The sequence below is a fragment of the Mauremys reevesii genome, linkage group 10, assembly GCF_016161935.1.
Source record: "Mauremys reevesii isolate NIE-2019 linkage group 10, ASM1616193v1, whole genome shotgun sequence".
NCBI lineage: Eukaryota > Metazoa > Chordata > Testudines > Geoemydidae > Mauremys > Mauremys reevesii.
Genome location: NC_052632.1, coordinates 2,981,482 through 3,003,854, shown reverse-complemented (window position 1 = coordinate 3,003,854; position 22,373 = coordinate 2,981,482). Strand labels below are relative to the sequence as shown.

Below are 22,373 nucleotides of genomic sequence, written 5' to 3'. Positions count from 1 at the left end.
CATCTCAGCTCAAGAGCAATAATGACTCTTTTTTACAAGACGAATTGGTGACCAGCCAACTGCCTCTGGGGCAATTCCTGTGTCGTGTTGAGCCCGCTGGAATTTACCTTTTAAAAAAAAAAAAAGGCGGGGGAGGGGAGTAACATTCAAATGGCCCCATTCATTACAACATGCTCGTTAGTTCAGCCATTTACTGACAGTGCACAGGTAGAGCCAAACCCTTCATCAAAAAAAAAGCGCTCTCACTTTTTTTTCTAAGCCAACCACAGCCTAGAAGAAATATTAGGTGCATACAAGCACATTATCTTCTAACAGCCCGGAAGAGTGAGGGATGCTCTCAGAGCACAGGGCTCGAGCTCTAGCTTAAAGCACAAATGAATACAATCTCAGCCTCTGCCCCCAGAATGAAACCCCCTCTGAGCATGAGTATTGACTGTGCTCATTCATCTCACTGCCTCTCTGCTGCGTGGCTCACTAGTTAGCAACAGCGGCACGGGAACCTGGTGAAAGCACAGGGCAGGGCCTGGAAATGGCTGGGTTTGAGGGAAATCGCTATTGAAAGGCTGGATGGCCAGCGAGGGGCTCTCTTTAACCACAGTGGAATGGGGGAACCCCTGCCACATGTTAGGGGCATTAGCAGCGTGTGCAGTGAAGTTTGGGGCAGCGGGAGGGGGCGGGTGAGCCCCATGGCACCGGCAGCACTGGTTTAAATAGCTCATCCATCTGCGCTTGTAAGGGGATTGGGCACAGTGTACTAAGGACTGGAGTCATAACAGGACTTGGGTGTCTAATGACCCCTTCAGGAGCCTGAATCCCAGAGTCAGGCCCCGACGGGATTCACAAAAGTCCACTCAGCTACCACTGAACCCTGACTGCATCTAAACTCTCTCAGCGCCTACGTGCTTGCAGTGGAACTCCCAAGGCACATACGTTTCTTCCTGTGCCCGTATGCAGAGCTGCCCCGTGCCAGGCAGCCAGACGCCCAAGGCCTGAAGTGATTCGCGAACTCGGGGAAGACAGGTGCTCCTCCGCTGAACTCGCCTACAGGGCCCGTGCCAGTCACCCCACTCAGACCTCGGCTGCCAGCTTGGGCCCCAGCCAGGGGAGCGGGACCTCCCTCAGGTGAGAGCCCAAGCCACTGGGCTGTGGCAAATGCTACAGTGGCTGCCTCGGCCTGGCCAGCTGAAGCCGCTCTGCTCTGGATAGTAAATAAATACAAGTCATTGGAGCAGGGGAACTGGCTCCTGGGTCTCCCCCACCCAGCCGAGTGCTCAAATGACCAGGCTGCCGCTTGTGAGGGCTCTCTGGCACAATGGCTCTCTCCGTATTTCTCTGTGGTGGAACAGCTTCAACAGGGGAGACTGAGGCAGCCCCTGCAGAATATCCCATACCTAGTGGTTGGAGCAGCCTTTCAATCCCTTCTCTTCTGCAGGCAGAGGGGGAAGGATTTGAACCAGGGCTCTCCCCAGCCCAGGCGAGTGCCCAAACCACTGGGCTAGAAGTTAGGAGGGAGCCTGCCTACAACAGCCTAGGTGCTGAATGCCAGGAGAGGGTTTGCAGCCAAGAATCCCAACCAGAGGGAGGCGCCTGTCTCAGTGAGGGGCCGGGATCAGCTTGGCACCTCCCATTGGCTAGCCTAGGTGGCTCCTTGCCTGGCATGCTGGCTTTGCAGAGCTCTACAGCAGGATGCAACTGATCACCGCCAGTCCCTCTGGAGCCATTCCTGCTGCACCCAGCACGTCCCGCCCCCCCTGTGCACTATGCTCCGCCCTGGCCTTCCATCGGGCTCCCCTGCAGGCACTGAGCATGCTCAGGAGCTCTGAAGCCACTGCTGTCCTTAACTCTGCCCGTGCCACGCCAGGTTGATTTGTGAATCTAGTCCTGAGATCTAGTCACTTCCATCTCCAGCAACTCTGCCAAATTCCTTCTTTGCTGATGGGTTTTTCCAACAACACACAAAGCGGCACTCACAGCGGGATGCGTGTTGCAAGGGAAATGAAACTGCCCAGAAATAGCTCCGGCTGAAATTAATAAATACTGAAGAGATAAGCCTGACAGCTTCATTACTTGACTAGGGCTGTCCCCCCATTATTAAAAGGTGGGATTTCACTCGCAGGGAGGTATAGTGCTTGGTGCTCCTTCGTAAGGAAGCTGTCTGCCCTCAGAGTGCTTGTCCTGGGGAGAAGAACAGAGATCACAGACCCATCCCAGGAGAAGGAGGCCAATCAATTGCGGGAGGGTTTGAACTAAGATATGCAACTTCAGCTATGCTATTTGCATAGCTGAAGTCAAAGTATCTTAGTTCGACTTACCTGGCCGTCCTCACGGCAGCGAGTCAACTGCCGCAGCTCCCCCGTCGACTCCACTTACTCCTCCTGCTGAGGTGGAGTACGGGCGTTGATTTGGGGATCGATTTATCACGTCTAGACGAGACAAACTGATCCCTGATACATTGAATGCTACCCGCCAATCTGGCGGGTAGTATAGACGTACCCTTAGAGGAGGCACAGCTCCCTATCTCTGTATCAGTGGGGGGATGATTTCTGAAGGCATCTGCATATGTGGCAAAACCAGAACACTAGCAAATCTTGGCAAATGCAGAGAAATCAAGGCAGGCATATTAATGGTAGAACCCAAATTCTAATAGCCAATAGAAGGCAGCGAATGGGGCCCAGCCCTGCAAAGAGGGGGTTACTTACCTGTAACGTGGGCAGGAGGCACAGAGCTTGAATCCTGGTGTCTTCTGCATAATTCAGAAACTAGGTGTGGGTGGTGGGGTGGGGACGAGGGGGCAGAAAACAGATTCCCCCAAAGTCCAAATCCTACGAAAACTCCTACTAAAAACGAAACTACGTAAGAAACTGTAGAATAAAACCAAACTATCCAACTTCTGAAACTTGTGTCTTTTAAAAGTGTGTCAGAGACCAGAGGACACTAGCCACTCCGACTCAGAGCACGCGGCAGTGAGAAGGAACCGGAGAAGCAGCCCGTCTTCCCTGCCGTTTAGCGCCTCGGACAAAACCCTGAGGTGAGGCAAGGGCTTGTGCGCAGACCAACAGCCATGACCCCTTTGAAGTCCTCCAGCTCTGGCCACATGGGGTGCGTGTGTAACCCCTCAGTGGAGTACAACAGAGACCATCACTCGGAGACCCTTTCCTTACATTAGCAGGCCTTCGTCACACTGCCTCTCCGATTTCCCACTGTGGCACCAGCGGGAGCCATCCTGAAAGCCCTAATGTAGACAAGCTTCCGCAGCCCTTTTTACCGCCATAGCGACTAGACTTGCTCTGAACATGGTTATTGGACGCCATGTTGAAAGTAGCTGCAGGAGCCTTGGCTCTGCTAGGGCAGTCATCATTGCGCAGGCTGACGGAACAGCGGGGACATTTTAAAAAAATCTCCCGAGTGTCGATAAGCCCTTAGGAGTCACTGAGCTTAGTGCCCTAAACAAGAAAATGCGCCATCAGCTCAGTGGGCTTGGGCAGCACATTCTGAGCCTGCACTCGGACGGCGTCTATGACGCTTAGTGAGCGATCAGTGGGGGCTGCACCCAGGAGAGCTGCAGGGGAAGACCCTGCCTCGCTACCCACCTTCCTTTCTAAACTTCCTCCAGGATGCTACCCGAGGCTGCTAGTGATCCACTTCCGCTGGATGTTCGTATCCGCAGCTGAAACCGGCAGCTGGTTCAGCGACCATCCTGCACGTTATGCGGCTAGTTTTGATTGGTCCCTCACCACCTGTAGGGCAGGTCGGAGAATGGTAGACACGGGCCATTAAGGCTACAACATCATTAATTCAACCATGTCTCCACACAGAGTTTTTCACTGGCTTTGTCGCCGAGGACCATCACCACTGATGACGAACATCTCACCGTTGACCAACTCCGAGCTAGAACTGTATTGGTAGGAGCTAGTGTCTCCGACTGCTAGAGCAGAGTTTTTTGGACCTTCACACGGATGTTGGACAAAGCAAGCGTCTCCAACTCAACCACAGTCTAGCCCTGAGGTGTTTATGCCTCCTCAGCACAATGCAACTTGAAAGATGCAGGGCATCCATTTCATGACCATGTAGTCTGATCTGCTGCATAATGTAGGCTATAGAAGCTCTCCCAGTGATTCCTGCACCATGCTCATAAGTTCTGCTTGAGCTAGCACAGATCCTTTCAATACTCAGTGGTGTTTTTAATAGAAGCAGGTACAGTACATGCTGGCACTTTTAGGAAACCACCATGACCTACACTCCCAGGTTGCAGATAGCCTTTATTTGTTCTTGGCTGAGTTATAAGCAGTTCAGCAGGTACTGGAGATGGCTTGGGTAATCAGTGAACTGAACGGCTTGTGAACTGAAAGAACATAGTTTTTTAGCTCAGAATTGGCAGGCAACTCCTTGCCAACTACTGTACTTGCTCCATGTAGCCAAGAAAAAGAAATGCTTTTAATGTGTGGCATTATAGTGTGTGGTTTTACTGTCTCAGGTGATGCAACATGTCCTCTTGTAACAGGAGACAATTCAGTGAAAATGTGTAGCCAACAGAAGCAACTTGAATACTAGAGCCAATTCACGAACAAGGAGCTTTCAGCACCAGCACATGGTCATTAATTTGAAATCAAGTCAGATTATAAACTAACGTGGGGAAAAAAAAAAACCTACTACACCCTGAAGACCACAGCCCAACAATTTCAGTTTGTAAAACCTGAAACGGCATAGATGGGGTCAACCCAAGCCAACAGAGGATAGTTGGAATGAAACAAAGGAAGGTAGGAGATTAAAACAAACAAGCGCATACACACACACACACAGCTTTATTGCTGCATGGCAAAATTGTGTAAGTATGAGGAATGTCCGGTGTAGCAGAATTGCCCAAAACACAGTGATATTTAAGAGCCAATCAGACACTGTCCATGGAGAAGGGTGGCCTCAGGTGGTCCTTTCCCTTTTTACTGGTTTCCTAGAAAAACAACATGTCTTTTCCAAAAGACGTGGAGACCTTAGTAATACCAAGAGCTTCAAAAATAAACCAGTGATTTGAGATGTCTAACCAGAGACATGGTTAAAGGCCCCAATTTTCAAAGGGTGGGTGCTCAGCACTCTCTCAAAATCAGGGCCTTTAAAGTACATCTAGTTGGGCACCTAAAACTGAGGCACGCTAAAAGCACAAGTCACTTTTGAAAAACTCAGCCACGGTCAGGGCTTGGACTGGGCCAGGTCAGCCACCTGACACTTAGTTTTGAAGGGCTCATATTGGGCTCCAGAATCTGAGCTTTCATTAAAAACACACGGCAAAGTCTAGCCCTTACGGGTCACAGAGAGAACCTTGCCAATGTGAATGAGTAAACTGATGCAGCCTTTCCTGCCTGCATTTGCAGAGAGCCTGACACAATAGCTCTGAAAAGGTGAATTGCCCCATTTGTCTCCAGGGAGGTTAACTCAGATGCCATTGATGATAGTTTAAAATGTGGATATTTACATTATTTCACGGTATGAGAGGGGAGGGAGGATCACTGATTGCACAAGCTATGGGAGTGGAGCTCATCATGGATGATTTTTAGGGAAGGGCTGCTTGTTTTTAGCTGCCCTCTCCCATCCAAACCATGCAGCCGAAAGGCCAGATGGTTCCCACGCTCTGTTCCTCCCATCTGAGCCCCATCAAGGAATAGCCAGTGCCAGCAGGGCTCCTAGTCCCTCTGAGGGGGAGATATTCCTGCTGAGCTCAGGGCTTCCATGTCTTCCAAACAGCCAGCCCAGCCACACAATCTGCCGAGTGTGACAGCTCATTTTTGCACTGAAAATTGATGGAATTTAGCTCGGGGCTGGAACTTGGGTGAGTACCACCAATTCCCTCCGCCACTCCCCCTGATTTGAGCCCTGACCATGGCTTTTATTTTTTCCAGGCAGAGGAAAGCCCCTCAAACACTTGCAGAGGGCTGCAGTGATATGAGAAATGCAGAAATACCCTTCCATGCTATTAAAAATGCATCTTCAACAGGCAGCATTTGGGCAGAGGGCCCGCAATGAGCCCCTAGTTGATTAAACATATATTTACAAGGTATTAGGCAGTATCCATGTGCATTAGTCAGAGTCACCTGTTAAAAGGCCAAAAATCTGCCAGGCCCAGCTGTGCATAAACTGTCCCAGGGATGATTTAAGGGCGATGCAGCTAAAACGTACTTGCAGCCAGTTGTTGATTGTGTTGCTTTGGGATGGGCGAAACACCCGCTATAGAAGAGTCAAACAGGACTCTCTATGAAGACTGAGAGAGAGAGAGAGAGAGTGTGTGTGTGTGTGTGTGTGTGTGTGTGTGTGTGTGTGTGTGTGTGTGTGTGTGTGTGTGTGTGTGGAGGGGGGTTGAGGGGGGAGAGGAGGAGAGGGAGGGGCACTTGTATAAAAATACACATACATTTACATTTATCAATTGCGGCTAATAGTTTTCAGCAGGCAAAGCAAGCTGCAGTTTTTGGAGGGATTAAGCCAAATTAATTATCTAGTACTGCAATTTTCCACCGGGATCCAGCGAAGCACTAGCTCTTGGGACCGGAGAGCCGATAAACATCGAACAGCAGACACTGTGAGGACTGTTTTATCTATGCCATTTGAAGTGATGACACCCTTCAACCAAATAAACAAAGCAACGAGGAGGGGCATGTTGTTAAATGAAGTGTCTAACGAAGAGAATACTCCCCGCCACATCCCAGACAATGGTAATGCACAATCATTCATTATAGCTCAATTACAGTAATTAAAACTGGTGGGATGCAGCAGCAGAACAGATGAAGGGAGTAGTGCCAACAAAATTTACACTCCGTGTCATCAGCTAGAGATAACAACAGCTGATGGCGTCCCAGCGCCTCCTCATGCCATCTGTTCCGAGAGCCCGGGCTGAGAGACTGGCATTAGGTGCCACAGCAACTGAGCGTATGGTGGATAAAAAGGGCTTTCATAACTTCCTAGACATGGCAACAGCTGGAGTGGAGACAATAAGCAAACACTCGCCCAGACTGCAGCGATACCTGCCCTGCCCGACGTTCTACCCACTCGGCTGCTTGCATTCTGAGCGAGGAGTTGCTGGATTCCATAAAGGTTGCTTTCTGCTCACTGAAAACGCCACCACGCCCAAAGAGAGGCGGGGAAGCTGGTCCCGGCAGGGCAATAGGAGCAGGAACTTTCCTGCAGGATGCCAGCTGATGCCCATTGGGTAGTTGATGCAAAATGAATTGGGGGAGGGTCTTAATCTAATCCCATCCCTGCCAGACAGATGCCCACACCTGGTTCAACAGCTGGGCCCTGAAGCCAGCCCTACTCCTGACATTCAGGAGCACCCTGCTTGGTGCTAATGTGCTGGAGAAGATGCTCCCCAACACGAGCTTCCCCCAGGGAGGAGACTCTGGTGCTAACTGAACAGGAGGATGAAACTAAGGTTCCCCCACCCCAAGAGGTCAAGTTTGAGCTACACTGGTGGGGTCTCCGGTTGCCTGGTCTGTGCCTCGATGGCAGCTACAGAAGTGTCAGGACGGGCACAGAGTTCAGCGAAGCAGAATTGAAGCTGCCAGCATCGCACATCTGACTGTCTCATAACATAAGAACTAGGGGTCACCAAATGAAATGAACAGACACCAGGTTTAAAAACAAACAAAAGGAAGTATTTCTTCATACAACGCACAGTCAACCTGTGGAACTCATTGCCAGAGGATATCGTGAAGGCCAAGACTATCGAGTTCTTTTTTGAACCCTCTTATAAGTGCATGGAGGACAGGTCCATCAATGGCTATTAGCCAGGATAGGCAGGGATGGTGTCCCTAGCCTTTGTTTGCCAGGAGCTGGGAATGGGTGACAGAGGATGGATCACTTGATGATTCCCTGTTCTGTTCATTCTCTCTGGGGCACCTGGCATTGGCCACTGTCGGAAGACAGGACACTGGGCTAGTTGGACCATTGGTCTAACCCAGTATGGCCATTCTTATGTTCCCTCTCTTTTGAGGTGTGTGTGTGTGTGTGTGTGTGTGTGTGTGTGTGTGTGTGTGTGTGTGTGTGTGTGTGTGTGTGTGTGTGTGAGAGAGAGAGAGAGAGACACACACACACACACTGCTGCTGCTTTCATCAGAGGATGGCACGGATGAAGATAACTAAAACAATTATTGTTCACCAAATACAGCCTGAGCGTGCTTAGACCCGGTAGCATTGGGCCTGGCTTTCCCCACTGCTCCAGCAAGCTCTTGCTTAGCTTAGTTAACAGCCAGAGGCCAGCATGGGACTTCTGTCTTTCAGAACAGATGACTTCACAGCATCCCATCAAGCAACAGTGCAGGAAACCTGTGGAAAAGCAAGCTGCCTGGCATCTCTCCGGCGGGGCGGCCCAGCACCCTCCCTGCCAGGGAACACAACCACGATAAACACCACACAGGGAACATAACAGAACACAACAAAATCTCTAAGGCCAATTTAATACATCAGCAGTCAAGAGGCCATGGACACGAGCTTTCTCCTAATAAATCCTCAGGAACAAAACAAAGTGCAAAGAGGAGCTGAAATAGAAACAAAAGGCAGAGAGTCGATCCATCCTGAGGAACAGATTCCTCGCTGCCCCCCCCCGAGTGTTTTCAGGTACATTTCTTCCATTCCCCTGGAAACGGGATGCTTTTTTGACACTTATTTACTTTGCTTCATATACGGAGGCTGCTTGAACCGAAGAGTATTAAACAAATAGCAGTTGCTACAGATGACCTTTGAAATCAAAGCACAAAGCTTCCCCAATGAAGCACCTCATCAAAACAAAGACCAAAAATGCTGCAAGTCTAATTCAGCAGCCTAGGATGGCTCTCGCTTGAAATAAGCTATTCTTTTAAACTCAGGTATTCAGAGCAACACCCAGCCTGGAGTAATTGACAAATAGGACATGCTAGGCTTCCACATGGTCAAACCATTTGCTAAGCTGCCAAGTGAGGTAGTGATGTCTTCACTTTACTCTACGGTATTTTATAGCAACATCAGTCCAAAGCGGAACTAAAAGCATCTTTACAAGCCCTTATTAATATGCAAGATAAGAAATTAGTGCACACAGCTTGGAAAGCGATGAGAAAGCCCAGCTCATGAAGAGGGCCTTGCTGCTAGAGGGAAAGTGGAATTAGCTTATTCAAAAATTTATCACCTTCTCTAGTCAGTGCTTTTTGAAAGGTTACAGTCAAGCCAAATTAATTATAAAGGCCAACACATTGCTGGAAGTTGTTGAAAGCAGAACATCACAATACACATACATCATCAATAGTGCAACATAGGTTTGGTCCTTTAGTAACAACCCAACTCACTGGCCTCGTACAAACACATTTTTATGCCTGTGCGTTAAATTCTTCCAAAGTCTACAACAAAGAATTTCTGGTGATTTTTGTGTCGTTTAATGGCCCCATGTGTAAGTGCCTCATTCCATTCAGCTTAAAATCAGATTTAATGCACTCATAACCATTTACTGCTGTACATTATCGGAAACCCAAGCCGCTAGAGTGCTGCTCCTGCTTTTTATTTCTCCCTCCCAGCAGGCTCTGTCATGTTCAATACATCACTGGGGAAACCCCTATAGATGTTACATATGTCCTAGTTCAAGAAAAGTGCTTTATCTCGGTCAGGGGTCGCCTGTTCTGAAAGCAATGGAACACTAGACATTTGCATCAAATAATTTCCACAGAGGAGACCAACTTATCCCCACCCCTCTGAGAAATAAGAATTTGGTTGCACGCCTACAGAACCCAAAGACTTTCTCCTCCCCGCAAATGGCACTGGGCATTGCATTACTCCATTTGTCAATGGAAACAGCGGCCTCACTCACCACCCGGACAGAACATGTGGGGTGCAGCAGATATTTATGTATCAAAGGGACAGAGTAGTGTCCGTTTGCCCATGTGCTAGGCCACAGAACCAACCAAAATTAAAGTACCAACTTAATTCTACATCCACAGGATGTGTGTGAAGACCAAGATCATCCCAGGATTGATCAGTGCAGAACTGGGGCAAGATGGTTCTAAGGAGAAACTTGCACCAAGAACTTTGAAGTATCCAGATTTTCTGTATTCATTTTTGTTCAACTTTTAATTAAAGGCAAACTCTAGTAGATGGTGGCCAATCCTCCGGTCTCTTGAAGCAGGTACCATCGTATTGCCAATACTAGCAGCAGTTGTGATCATCCTCCCAGGTTACTTCTTTAGTCTCTTCATCCAGGGGGTGGGAGGGGAGGGGTAGCTCTGCACAGAACAGATGTTTTCCCAAATAAGACTGAATTTAAAAAAAAAAAAAAAATGTGGAGGAAATCCCATCCCCAAAGCTATTGGATTACAGCATGCAGCCAGCTTCAAGGCCTGGCTACAGTGTTGTCATGACTTATGTTTGGAATCAAAACCATTTTAGAAACGTCTGTCGCAGGAAAAGTAAAAGGTAAAATGCTGGCAGAGGTACTTTGGAGTCTCACGTAGCAGCTCTGACGTATTCTGCTGCTGGTTTGTCTTTCACAGCTGACTTCAGCATCCATTTACATATCGTAACACTGAACAGTCACACCCGTTGCCCACCAGTCACCTTGGGAGGAGGAACACGCGCCACATGCTCTAAACTGCTACTCTACAGTGGCAACAGGGATACAACCCTACGCACTGTAGGAGCTGGCCCGGGGGATTGGTCCTCTGATCTCTGCTTCCTCACTTTCCCTTCAAGTCCAGCTACCCAGCCACTGTGCTCACAACCGGAGACAGAACAGCAGCGCACATTCATCTGGGGCTCCTTGAGCCAAAGTTCTTCAACGTCAGTGCAGACTCCCATTGACTTCAAGGGGCTCTGGATCAGGCCCGAGATTAGCAGCAGCAGCCGCCCAGCCTGTGACCATGGTGAGCAGGAAACTGAGATACTGACCTTAGGTTTCATCCCTCCACCAGCCGACGTAGAGGCTCACCGCCCATAAGAACAACACTGACCCTTTTGTTTGTTTGTTTTTATTAACAACTCAGTGCAGGTTTTCAGAGAGCAAATGGTTTATAGACACTTGGTTTTCAGTTGAGCTTCATTACATTTAATTTTTATTCTTTCTTTACCTTTTTTTTTTACAAAAACAGTTGTAGTTATTAACAGCTGTACATATTCTGCTACATACTTTGGTGTAAAGTTGAGACAGTGACTTAGTAACCCTCCGCCTACTTAGTTAAACCCAGCTGATCTTTTTTTTATTATTATTTAAAAAGCACCAACTTGCAAACAACCATTTTGGGACATTAGCTTGTGGTGTTATTAAAGTGGGAATTTTCACTCAAAGTTCAAAACCCTCTAACCCTTTCCAACTCATTCCAAGCAGGTTGTAAAGTGTGGCTTGTACACCGAAAAGTGACTCTAAATATGGCACTCTCTGGCTCTGTGTTCATTGACTCTCAATGGATTAATTCACATGGGGGTCTGAGAGTCAAGCTGGGTTCATTAGCACTCTCACATTATCACCAGTAATAATGATCCTGCAACTGGAACTTACTAAAATCATTCCGCAGATGATGAGCAGGCCATAAAAAAAAAATCTGTCTCCTTCTGCTATCGCACTGCGGAACAATACAGTGAACAGAAAAGAGTAAAAATGTGTAGTCACTAAAAATAAGCAGATCTGACTCTCTTATGCATAGAAAGCAGATCCACTGAACATGGTGCCATCTTTACATAGTCATTTTTCTGAACATAACTGCACTTCAAAAAACCACTCTCTCTTTTAAAAGACGCTTTTTTACTTAAGAGCTTTTTGTGACAGTACATAAATCAAAATTCACACTTTTTCCAAGAAACTTGCCTGTCATGCAATCAGAGGTGCATCACCACTAAAGTCTCATGGGGTGCATACTTTTTGCCTTTGAAATTTCCCTTGTTTTTGTTCTGGTGGGAGAAGTCCAATCTTAAAATCTGAGACTTTAGGGAAAAAATTCCTATGAACTTTACTTTCACCCCCAAATCTATGTTCTCCCCCACCCCAAACCAATAGCTACTGCTGGAGGGTACTGCTGACGACTTGCAATTCAGACGTGATGCTGAATGGATGTCCAAGAACAGAAAGTTAAAGAACATCTCCAACTTCATTGTCCGTTTCTTCTTTTGTACTATCGCTTTCAAACAGGTAGTTTTCACTGTAACCCTAATTATTTTTGACCAGATTAAAATCAAAAATTAAAAAATAATCCATAAAAATGTAGTATAAAAATTCTCTTCCATATGCTACAATACAGGGTGAGCACTTCTGCTACACAAATACTTTTATTTCCCGTTTATTTATTTAACCTTTTAGTACAAAATGTTGACACACTGGCCTGTGTGGGGATGGGTTTTGCTCCGTTGGAACCAATATACCAAAAGTGACGAAGACCATAAAGCCACAGACCCCTACCAGAGACAGCCCCTCGCCCCCACCTCACACAAACCCTACTTGTTAGTAAACTTTTTTTAAAAAAAGAATTGTATTTTAAAGGTTATCAATTCTAATTTTTTACTTTCATTTGAATACAAAACACATAAGTTGCTATTATCTTTCGTGGCTCCCTGAGCTGAATTTTACTATGCTTTCTTTGAAATTATTCCTCATCATTTATGTCCGAAGATCAAGAAGGGCTTGAGCAGAAGTTTTAGAACATGGACTTCCTGTTTTCTTCAAACATATGAGCACAAAAATCCATAGAAAAATTTGATTGTTTTGCCGATGTCACATCAGTAGCTGAAGATCTGACCAATTTAACTTCAGTCCATACAGTGTTCAAACATTTGACTAACACACCGAACAATTCACATGTACGACAGTAGGAACAACTTTCACCAGTGGACATCTCTGCTCAATCTGGTTACAAGCTGCAGGTCAAAGTAGTATCTCAAATAGATACCGGGGGGGAGGGGGGGGAATTGCCACCACCAAACCCATCAGTGGAATACAATTACAGCAGACAAAAAAATAAAAAATAAAAAAATACACAACTAGTGTACCAGGAGGATTAACCTCACCCTTCCAATTCTATTTACTAGTCCGTTATTTACATTTTTCACAAGTCTTATATAGAGCGCAAAAAAAAAATCACAATAAAAAATAAGTCCTTTATAGTGCCACCAAAGCGCAGACAAAAGAACAACAACAAACCCCCTAAAACCAAATCAAAACCTGTTTAGGGCTTCAATGTGTGTCATATTCGCAGACTTCCAAATAAATCCAGATATGCCACGGCTTAAAATAAAAATTGCTGAAACGCATCAGTCCATGTACATTACTCTGAGTCCATGAAGATCCATATTACACAGCCTCTCAATGCATGGCTGCTCTCCTTTCGTTTTCCTACATCCTTCAGAATTTTGCCATTGTCTTGTCAGACTCGAGCCTAATATTCAGAGTTGACAGCCCTGTTAAAATCCTTGTTTAATAGATGACCTCATAGACTGTGGCCTTCTTGTCACCAGAGCCTGTAACAATGTATTTGTCATCTGCTGAAATGTCACAACTTAAGACAGAGGAGGATTCTTTCGACTGTAAAAGGGAAAAAAAACAGAAAAATCAGTTCAGATTCTACAGCTTCCACTTCCAACTGCATTTGACTAAGGAGAAAAGCTTCTTTGTGCTGAAACAGTTACTGTTATTTACATGCAAAACAGTGATAAATTTTAAAGTTTCAGATGCACCAAAATACACTTTTCTGTCAAGTTCCTTTCAGCCACATTCACTTATATTTACTATCAGTCATTTTTAGCCAGTGGGTTCTCCCTTCCCAGCTCCACATGTTTTCTGTGAGACACTGACACGACGGCTTGCAGACATCCCTGGCCTCACTGCAGAAGAGCGAGATGTTACATCTGCCCCGTTCCTGAGGTAGGTGAGCCCAGTTTTTAGTTTCTGTACCTTCCGCGCTGCACAGACCATGGTGTTAGCCCCGTGCTTGGAGACCAGAGGTCACTCTCAAACCCGGCTCGCTGCAGGGCAGCATTTAACCTTGCTCTGCAGCTGTAATAGCTCTCCCCATTGCACAGCTGGTACAAGAGGGACAGACGTCCGAAAGGTCCAAGCAAGGGTGCCCTCTTACCTGGAATATGCTTGCTCCATATGGCGTTCTCCAGGCGTTGAGAAGATTATCTTTTCCTGTACTCACAAACCATTTACCTAAACACACAAAGCACGGCGTCAGTTCTCCCACACCAGTGCACGGCGTCAGTTCTCCCACACCAGTGCAGGTCAGACACAAAAGCTGCAACTTATATTGTGTAGGTTAGTTTCACAATGGGAACATTATTCCAATGGTGGGGCTTTTCTGAGCCAAGCCTCTGTCAGCTCTCAAGCAGGAGATTATTAGTGACTGTGAAATCAATGCATGCACGGTAGGGAAGGTCACACACTGCCCCTCTCCATTTCTGAGCTGAGCACACATATACTAACAATTCCTACCAATGAAAAGATCTGGCAGAACCCTGGCAAGTGACACTACGTTTCCTTGTATTTGCTATCTACATATGTACCAGTGTGGGATTATAGAACAGAAAAGGCCATTTTATTATCGTTAGTACCTTTTAATCAACCGCTTTGATAAAATGACTACCACCATTTGCTGGCCATGTCACTTCAGAAGGCAACTGGCTTGTCTTTGAGGATAGCAGCAAACTTGGGTAGCTTAAAATGTGACATTTTTAGTAAGACAATACACCACTCCTAAGCCTTGGCTTTCAATCAGTGCTTTTTCCCTCTGCTTTGGTTAGGGAGTTAATGTGTGGGCAGGACTTTGATTAACACAGTTTTCAGTGATATTGCTTAGCACATCACACACATCTTCAGTCCGATTGAGCAGGGAGGTTGTTTTACAACTAGAACCTACAATTTAACCATCCTCCTTACAAATCCTATTGGAAGTCATTTACACATGGACCAAATAGACACAACCTCTTATGGAACTGCTCAGGATGGTGGTTCAGAGAGGTCCCAATTCAGCAGGGACTTACCCACATGCCCAACTTTGAACACACCAGCAGCCCTGAGGTAACTTACCACAGTAGGCAAATTTCAGTGAAAGGACGCAGCTCTCATGCAGGTGAAGCTGGTATTTATCCGGTTTGGTGTGGTGCAACACTTCAACGTTGCTGCTCTCCATGCCCACGGCAAGCCACTCACCGGTGGGGCAGTAACCCAGCGAGAAGATCTAAAGGGATATTCAAACAAAACAGTCTTAGAACTGTCGCTCGTCTCCTCACCAGCCAACCTTCCGCAACCCACCTTGCTACAGACATGGTACCGGACCCACAGGCTGTGCTGGAGACCACCAGGGTGTTCATTTCCCCAGAGAGCAGCCCTGGTATGCTCAGATGCATGGCACGCTTCTCCGCCCAGCCCATGTAGCAGGCCGCAACCATGCTGGGGTCACTGTCACAACAAGGAAGTAGTTGAGGCAGCTACTCTGGTGCCAGTTGTGATGTGGGCATCCATCAGCTAGAGCCCAAACTCGCACCATCAACTGTCCCACAGCAGCCACGTGGCAACCATTGTTAGTCATCACAGACCTCACCCAGATTTAAACAAGCAATCTCGAGGCGAAGATTTCTGTAGCCGGGACTACCTAGTCCCCTGAGAATGCCTCTCCTTGGTTGCTGAAGTGTGAGTCTTTTCCTCCTGACTGAGTACTGCCCTGGATACGACTAGTCCTAACCGAACAAGAACAGAAATAACTGCACACTTCGGGGCTGGCAGAAACACGAGCCCAGTTCCATATCATGAATTTCCCCCACCCCAGAAGAGTACACATTTCCATCGCCACCCACAGCTACAAATTCTTTGAGCCCTGGTGACAGAGAGTCCAGGAGCAGTAATTGCTGAGGAAAACTGTTTACATAACGTATGAATTGATCTACTTAAATGAAAGGGGAAAAAAAATCAATGGAGAATTATCTAGGAAACCGCAGGCCCTTTCTCCCAGACCTCTATGCACACTCAGAATCTTAGTAACCAGGAACTAAACACTGATTATCCTGTTTTTCCTAACTTAAGCTTCAGTGAAATTAAATACAAGACTAAGCTTCTGCAACTGCTGGATTTTCCATGGCTTCTGCAGCCAGGCATTACTGACTCCAGCTCTGTTGAAAGCAGAGGATCAATACAAAAGGCACATCATGAAACAGGAACTTTTTATTTAAACACACACAGATTTGTTCAGAGAGATTCTGGTACCTCATTGATGGAGCTGGAGTGGGTCAGGAGCACTGTTTCCCTAGAATGGCAGAAAATTCCCTGCTCTTCATTTATAGTCTTGTGCTATTCCAAGTTCCAGTAGAACTGAATAAAAATTAGGGCCTCTATACTCTCCTATACTAGGAGGCACACATGCCCTGGGTTGATATTAAATGTGTGTCCTTGCTACCACAACTGACAGCAAGATCGACGATTCAACACAAAAGTGGTTTGCTGAGTTTGGAAGGAGTCTGCTTCAATCACCTAAACTACTGACATTTCTAGTCCAACAAAACCAGGACCCACATGAACAAGCGACAAGGGATTTTCTTCTTTTGAATCTAGCACTGTAGCCTCAAATGCAACCGACTCCAGGGACAGGTTTCCAGCCAGAGTATTTATGGAGGTGGACAGAATGCGTCTTTCCAGCATTTCCCAGCGTCGGAAAACTCTGCCTGGAAAGCAGCAAGATTAACTGGGCTCTAAGCCCTGCCTGGTCATGGGCTGGAAGCCACAGCAGCACTGACTGCATGGCACCAGGCTGGCCAGATTCCCAGTGCCAAGCGTTAATACAGTGGGAACTCCTGACAGGTAGAGCCTGGGGCTTAGCAGCTGAGACACTCTCTCATTCAGCAGAGCCCTCAGACATGCATTGTTTCTATTCCCTTCTCAGGCACTTACTTATAAGTTTAACTAGCGATATGGGGTCTGTGGGAACTGAGGTGCAGTGACAATGGCCGCCCCGCCTCAGGTATTTGGAGTAAGCTTCAGACTACTGGGCGTTCAGTTAAATAGAAACTGGAAATCCCACAGGAAGTTGGGAATTCGTATCACTTACAGCAGCAGCAGACCTGGTTAATCCAGCAGGGGTTTGCTCACCATTAAGACAACAGCATTTACCAACAGTAAGATCTGAGGTACCAGTTTACCCCTAAAGAGGTAACCCAATGAAATTAACAGGCAGCAGGTTTAAAGCAAACAAAAGGAAGTGCTTCTTCACGCAACGCACAGTCAGTCAACCTGTGGAACTCCTTGCCAGGGGAGTGACAAAGGCCAAAGGTGTGTGAAGGCCAAAAGTATAACAGGGTTAAAAAAGAATGAGATAAGTTCCTGGAGGACAGGTCCATCAGTGGCTATTAGCCAGGATGGGCAGGGACACAACTCCATGCTCTAGGTGTCCCTAAACCTCTGACTGCTAGAAGCTGGGACTGGACAGCAGGGAATGGATCACCCAATAAATTGCCTGGTTCTGTTCATTCCCCCAAAGCATCTGGCACCCGACATTGTCATAGACAGGGTACCGTGCTAGATGGACCACTGGTCTGACCCAGCGTGACCAGTCTCATGTTCTTCACTATGGCAATTGTGCGGCACTTGTTGACAAATGCTGGCTTCTTAACGGCAACCACTGCTCACGTCATTGATTTATTGACAAAGGAACGACCATGGTGTTTAATTTAGACATCGCTAGTTTGTACACTAACAAGGAAAAGCATCATTCCCCTCCCACCCACAGCCCACTAGGGACACAAACCTTTAAACAGCGCAGTCGGGTCTGCCCCACTGCCCCACCTTTGTAAGACACTCGAGGTGCCAGAGCTGGGGCACCCTCCCGTTTAGATTGATAACAATATTAAGATGCACCCTGCCAGTTGCCATGGAGACCCTTGAATGACATTTCAACACAGAAGAGAATCCGCCACAAACTCCAGCCAAATACTGGTGATACCAGATAACCTTAAACCCACTGGGTAGAGCATAGCCCACCCTGCTCCGGTATCAGTGCCGAAGGAAAGAAACCCCCCATTCATCAGAAGCCACAACAAGATGAAATTTGCAATAGCTCGGTATCAGGCAGTCTTCCCTCCTCTAGAGGCCAAGAGAAACCCAGGGCTTACCTGGGAAGTGAAGTCGTGCTGCTGGAGCTGTCTTCCTTCCCTAAGGTCCCAGGAACGCACTGTGTTGTCCAGACCACCTGTCCATAACTTTGTACCATCATGCGAGATATCTATGCAGCTTGCGCCATCTGTGTGGCCTTGGAATTGCCTGAGAAGCAAAAATCCAACACACAAGAGGAAGGGCTTTAGAAAACTCAACCAAACACAGTTGTGTCTCTCTCAACGCTTGTGTTGCTTTGCGTTACATTCAGGGATCAACAACAACAACCCATTAGTAATTGTACAGTCACTCCAAAGCCGAGACAGTTGCTGATAAGGAAGCTGGATGCTATGTTTATAGCAAAGAAAATTGTGCGTGTGAGACGATACAATCTAACAAATGAAGCTGCACAAATTCCAGTCTGTTCTACAGGCCACGTACTGGCAGGGACTTAACTGGGAAATGAAGTAGTCATGCTTTCCCGAGCTCTTCCCACAAAACAACCTCTCCCATCTCTCAGAGAGAATGTTTCAGGCTCGGACACCTCCACCGGTTTGCACTCGGTTCCCATTTTCAAGGGTTCGTAGCAGCTAGAAACTCACTTTCCTTTTTCAGTGAAAGCTGAGACTTGAGAACAAGAAGGAAGCTTGAGAGAGATGCCAGCGGACACTGGCCCAGTTTGAGCTCTGATCACTATTGACATATTGCCCCCATAACCTAAACTAACACTATTTCCTTTCACGTACTGCCAGACTTTCTGCCATCTGTCGTCTTGAACAACTCAAGAATGTCCAAAAATTAATGTTTCGGAATGAAAAGCACAGAATTCCAAACACCAACCTCACAGTTTCACACTGGCGTCTTGGCAACATCCATTTCTAAAGACTCACCTAACCAGCGTTTGGTTGTGGAGATCCCACACAGCAATATTGCCGTCGCTGCAACAGGAGAAGCAGACTTTTGCATCAGGGCTGATTGCCAGAGCGTAGCATGCTGGGGCAGAGGAGGTCAATTCAGCCTTGATCCTTGGCGTCGGGGACGCCAGGTCCCAGATCGTAAGCGTACTCGCTTCCCCTCCCACAATCAGGGTGCGGCCATCGGGGAGGAGTTTGCAGGAACGGATGTAGTTGTCTCTGTTCTGCAGGAATAAGCGACGGTGCTAAGGTTACTGGGAGGTTCTCGTCCAACACGTCTTGTAACAGGCATGGGGAAAGTAAGTGACATTATTTCTGCATGGTCAGCATGAGCAAGCTCATGATGGTTCCGAAGCTAGTCAGGACGGATCAGGTTAGCAAGAGCACACACACGGCAAAGCATCAGTAGACACGCACACCCATGGACATATTCCGTCTGCAACTTACCAAGCAATCCAGCTGCGAAATGGGACTCTTACTGCCTGGCTGGCTGATATCCCAGATCTTCACACATCCCTTTCCTCCGGTGTACACGTGTCTGGTTGGATTGCTAATGGTCACAGCACATACCACCTCCCCGTGACTCAGTGTGTTGATCTGCCGAGCGTGCCTTGGGATGCCGGGGCCAGCAAGGGCATCATGGGGGAATGGGACCGGCTGCATCTGCCCATCAGCACTTACGTGAAACGAGTAGGCTCTGTAGGGGGAGGACGAAGGCGGGGTGGGGGGAGAGAGGTTTGCACTCATGGCAAAGAGGTACAGAACCCGCAGTCATCATGTAGTTGCTTGACTGCTCTGACGTCTGGGCTGTGCACCACACGGCAGGACAGACAGCAAGGTCAGACTCCCTTTCCCAGGGAGCACGTCCGTCAGTCCCTGACTTCCACGGAGACTTTGAGGGCATTAAGGGAGGCCAGAGTAGACAATCACAATGGTCCCTTCTGGTCTGGGAATCTATGATGGCCCCTGCAGCTCTGAAAACGTCCACTTGGGTGCCCTGTGCGCCCAGTGACGTGATTGCCTGCAAACCCGGGGACAAGGCATCGAGCACTTTGGAAGAAGCCACGTATCTTTCACACCAAGGCTGGGCAGCATACACCTGCCTGTGCTGATTCTGACCAGGGAGAGGAGGGGAGAAAACGGGACAATGGGCACATACAGGAGTAAAGCAGCAGGAAAGTGGTGGCGAGGGGAGGGAGCAAATGCCCTGTGTCACCTAACCACAACACAGCATAGGAACAGAAAGGGGGGCTTACGGCTTCCCGCCGGGTATGGACGCAAGGCTTGTGGGGAGACCGGGGCCTCTCATGGGCGGATGCGGGTCAAAGCCGACCTGTAAAACAGACAGAAACGGCCTCAGATGCTGGCTACTGAATGAAACGTCCCCGCTTCTTACACACACCAGCAGTGATACTGAGCCAACTCCCATGTGGCACTGGAGTGTGTGGAAGGGAACAGAGGGGTTGGGGCTTTCCCCGGCTTTTTGCATTTCACATCACTCCTCATGCCCTTAGGACAGCTGATTAATAATAATAATTCCACACTGATTTCCTCCCTCAGAAACGGGAAGCTACTGCCAGGATTACCCAGAGTCTGGGGATCTGCAGGACTAGAGTGGAAATCCAGTGGGAACAGCTGCTCCACAATGTCCTGCTGCTTCCAGAAGGCAAGGGACCCCAGGGCCAAAGCCAAGGTCCTTTCTCCATGTTCTCATCAGCCCATACTCAGGCAAGCTCCCAACAAGCCTACAGGAGAGCACGGCTCCGGACTGGTTATAACTGGGCAGAGAACCCTAGGATCTGGCCCCACAAAAACAGACCCTCCTAGCATTGTTTGAAACCTCGGCACCTGATCGCAAGCAGATGATGCTGAGATCAAGACACATGCTCGGATTTACACGCCCCTGCAAACAGCTGTCGGGGCTGGTCCCCAGGGGCGCAGTGCCCTGGCGGGTCCCACTAACCCCAGTTCAGACGGAGGCTGCTCTCCCGGCGCCCGCAGACCCCCGGACAGCACGTTTAGTCCCAGTGTTGAGGTTTGCTGGGTTTACATTGCAGGTGTTGGCACTGAAGCCAGGCTGTTCTCCAAAAGCCCATTAGAGGAGCAGAACCAAAGGCGGCTGTTTGAAAGCATCTGGCTTCATAGCAGTGACTCACTCCACCATCTCCTCCGCCGCCCTCCCCTCTCTCTCTAGTCGTATGACGCTGACGGGGTGGGAGCCCAGAGCTGAGCACACCAACAGCTGATGGGCTCACTCTAGATTGCCTGAGCTGGGAAGGCAGCTGCTAGAGAAGACACCCCCGACCCCGACGCCCCCCCGCCCCAGCGTGACCAAAGAAGGAGCTAAAAGTTCTACGTACAGCTCCAAAGCTCACCATTGGCGATCGGCCATAGGCGGCGGCAGCGGCGGCACTCATCTGGGGCGGGATATTGTGGAGCCCTGCGTAGGCCCCCGGGCTCGTCAGAGAGCCGTTCATTTCATGGTGTCCCATCATGGCGAAGGGAGCCGCATAGGGGCCAGTGATGGAGATGGGGGTCCTCAGGGCAGACGCTGGAGAGGAGGAAATTGGCGATCACTAGATTCACCTACCAGGCACCTGGGAAAGTTGTAGCCTGCTAAACTACATCCACAACACCCGAGTCCTTGGGGCATCCACCCACCCGTGCTCCCGTCTCCCAGGAAACGGGCAGGGACGGGGCGGCTCTATTGGGATGAACATTAAGTCACAAACTAGCCGCGTGTGGTGGGTGAAGAGCTGGGGAGCTCCACCTGCCAGATGAGCAAAGCCCAGGAAGGGCACGGCCATGCTTGGCTCCAACTTCCCCAGCACGTTTCGGTGACGTGGCAGCACAACGCCGCCGTTTTGATGCCACGGCAACGGAGACTGCAATGCGACTCTGCAGAGGCTGACTCAGTATCGCTGCCATGAACCATCGAACCCTCTGGCATTTAGCGTCTAGGAGACCCCAGTCAGAGTCAGGGCCGCACTGCGCTAGCAATCACAGAGCAAATCCTGGCCTCTCCCCCAAAGAGCCGACCACTCTAGGAGCACATACCCAATGGGTCCATGCCCACTGGTTTGCCTGGCACAGACCGAAGGCCTGGAGTGGTACTCGTCCCAGGAGTCGGGGCTTCGTTCCTCGGCGTAGGAGTGTTCGACTTGAGCCCAGGCGTGGATGATTTGTCGTTCTGGCCAGAAAGAAGACAACCCAAGAAGGGATGTGGCTTAGTGATTAGCATGAAGAGACCCCTCTCCTTTCCCTGTGCCCTGCTGCCCTGCCTCCAGGCCCCGGCAGTGCTGAGGAGCTACTCACGGAAAGGTGCGTGCCTGGCTCGAGCTCACTGACTGGAGGCGAAATCCAGTGAGGACAAGGCAGCATGCTGTTGTCACTGAGTT

General features: G+C 48.5%; 1 protein-coding gene across 9 annotated transcripts in view; it reads right to left on the bottom strand.

Moving 5' to 3' along the window:
• Window positions 1-11,248: 11,248 nt before the first annotated feature.
• TLE3 (TLE family member 3, transcriptional corepressor) overlaps window positions 11,249-22,373 on the bottom strand; it is a 46,387-nt gene continuing 35,262 nt past the window's right edge. For 6 of the 9 annotated variants that reach the window (XM_039490687.1, XM_039490688.1, XM_039490694.1 and 3 more), the window contains 9 exons: window positions 22,033-22,165; window positions 21,336-21,526; window positions 20,232-20,308; window positions 19,423-19,672; window positions 18,952-19,199; window positions 18,082-18,229; window positions 15,011-15,161; window positions 14,058-14,134; window positions 11,249-13,507 (listed from right to left, as the gene is read on the bottom strand). In XM_039490687.1, coding sequence (XP_039346621.1) covers window positions 13,400-13,507; window positions 14,058-14,134; window positions 15,011-15,161; window positions 18,082-18,229; window positions 18,952-19,199; window positions 19,423-19,672; window positions 20,232-20,308; window positions 21,336-21,526; window positions 22,033-22,165 — 1,383 coding nt within the window. In that variant the 3' untranslated portion in view covers window positions 11,249-13,399. The remainder of the gene's footprint in view (window positions 13,508-14,057; window positions 14,135-15,010; window positions 15,162-18,081; window positions 18,230-18,951; window positions 19,200-19,422; window positions 19,673-20,231; window positions 20,309-21,335; window positions 21,527-22,032; window positions 22,166-22,373) is intronic. The other 3 variants (XM_039490689.1, XM_039490692.1, XM_039490693.1) reach the window with 1 other exon arrangement.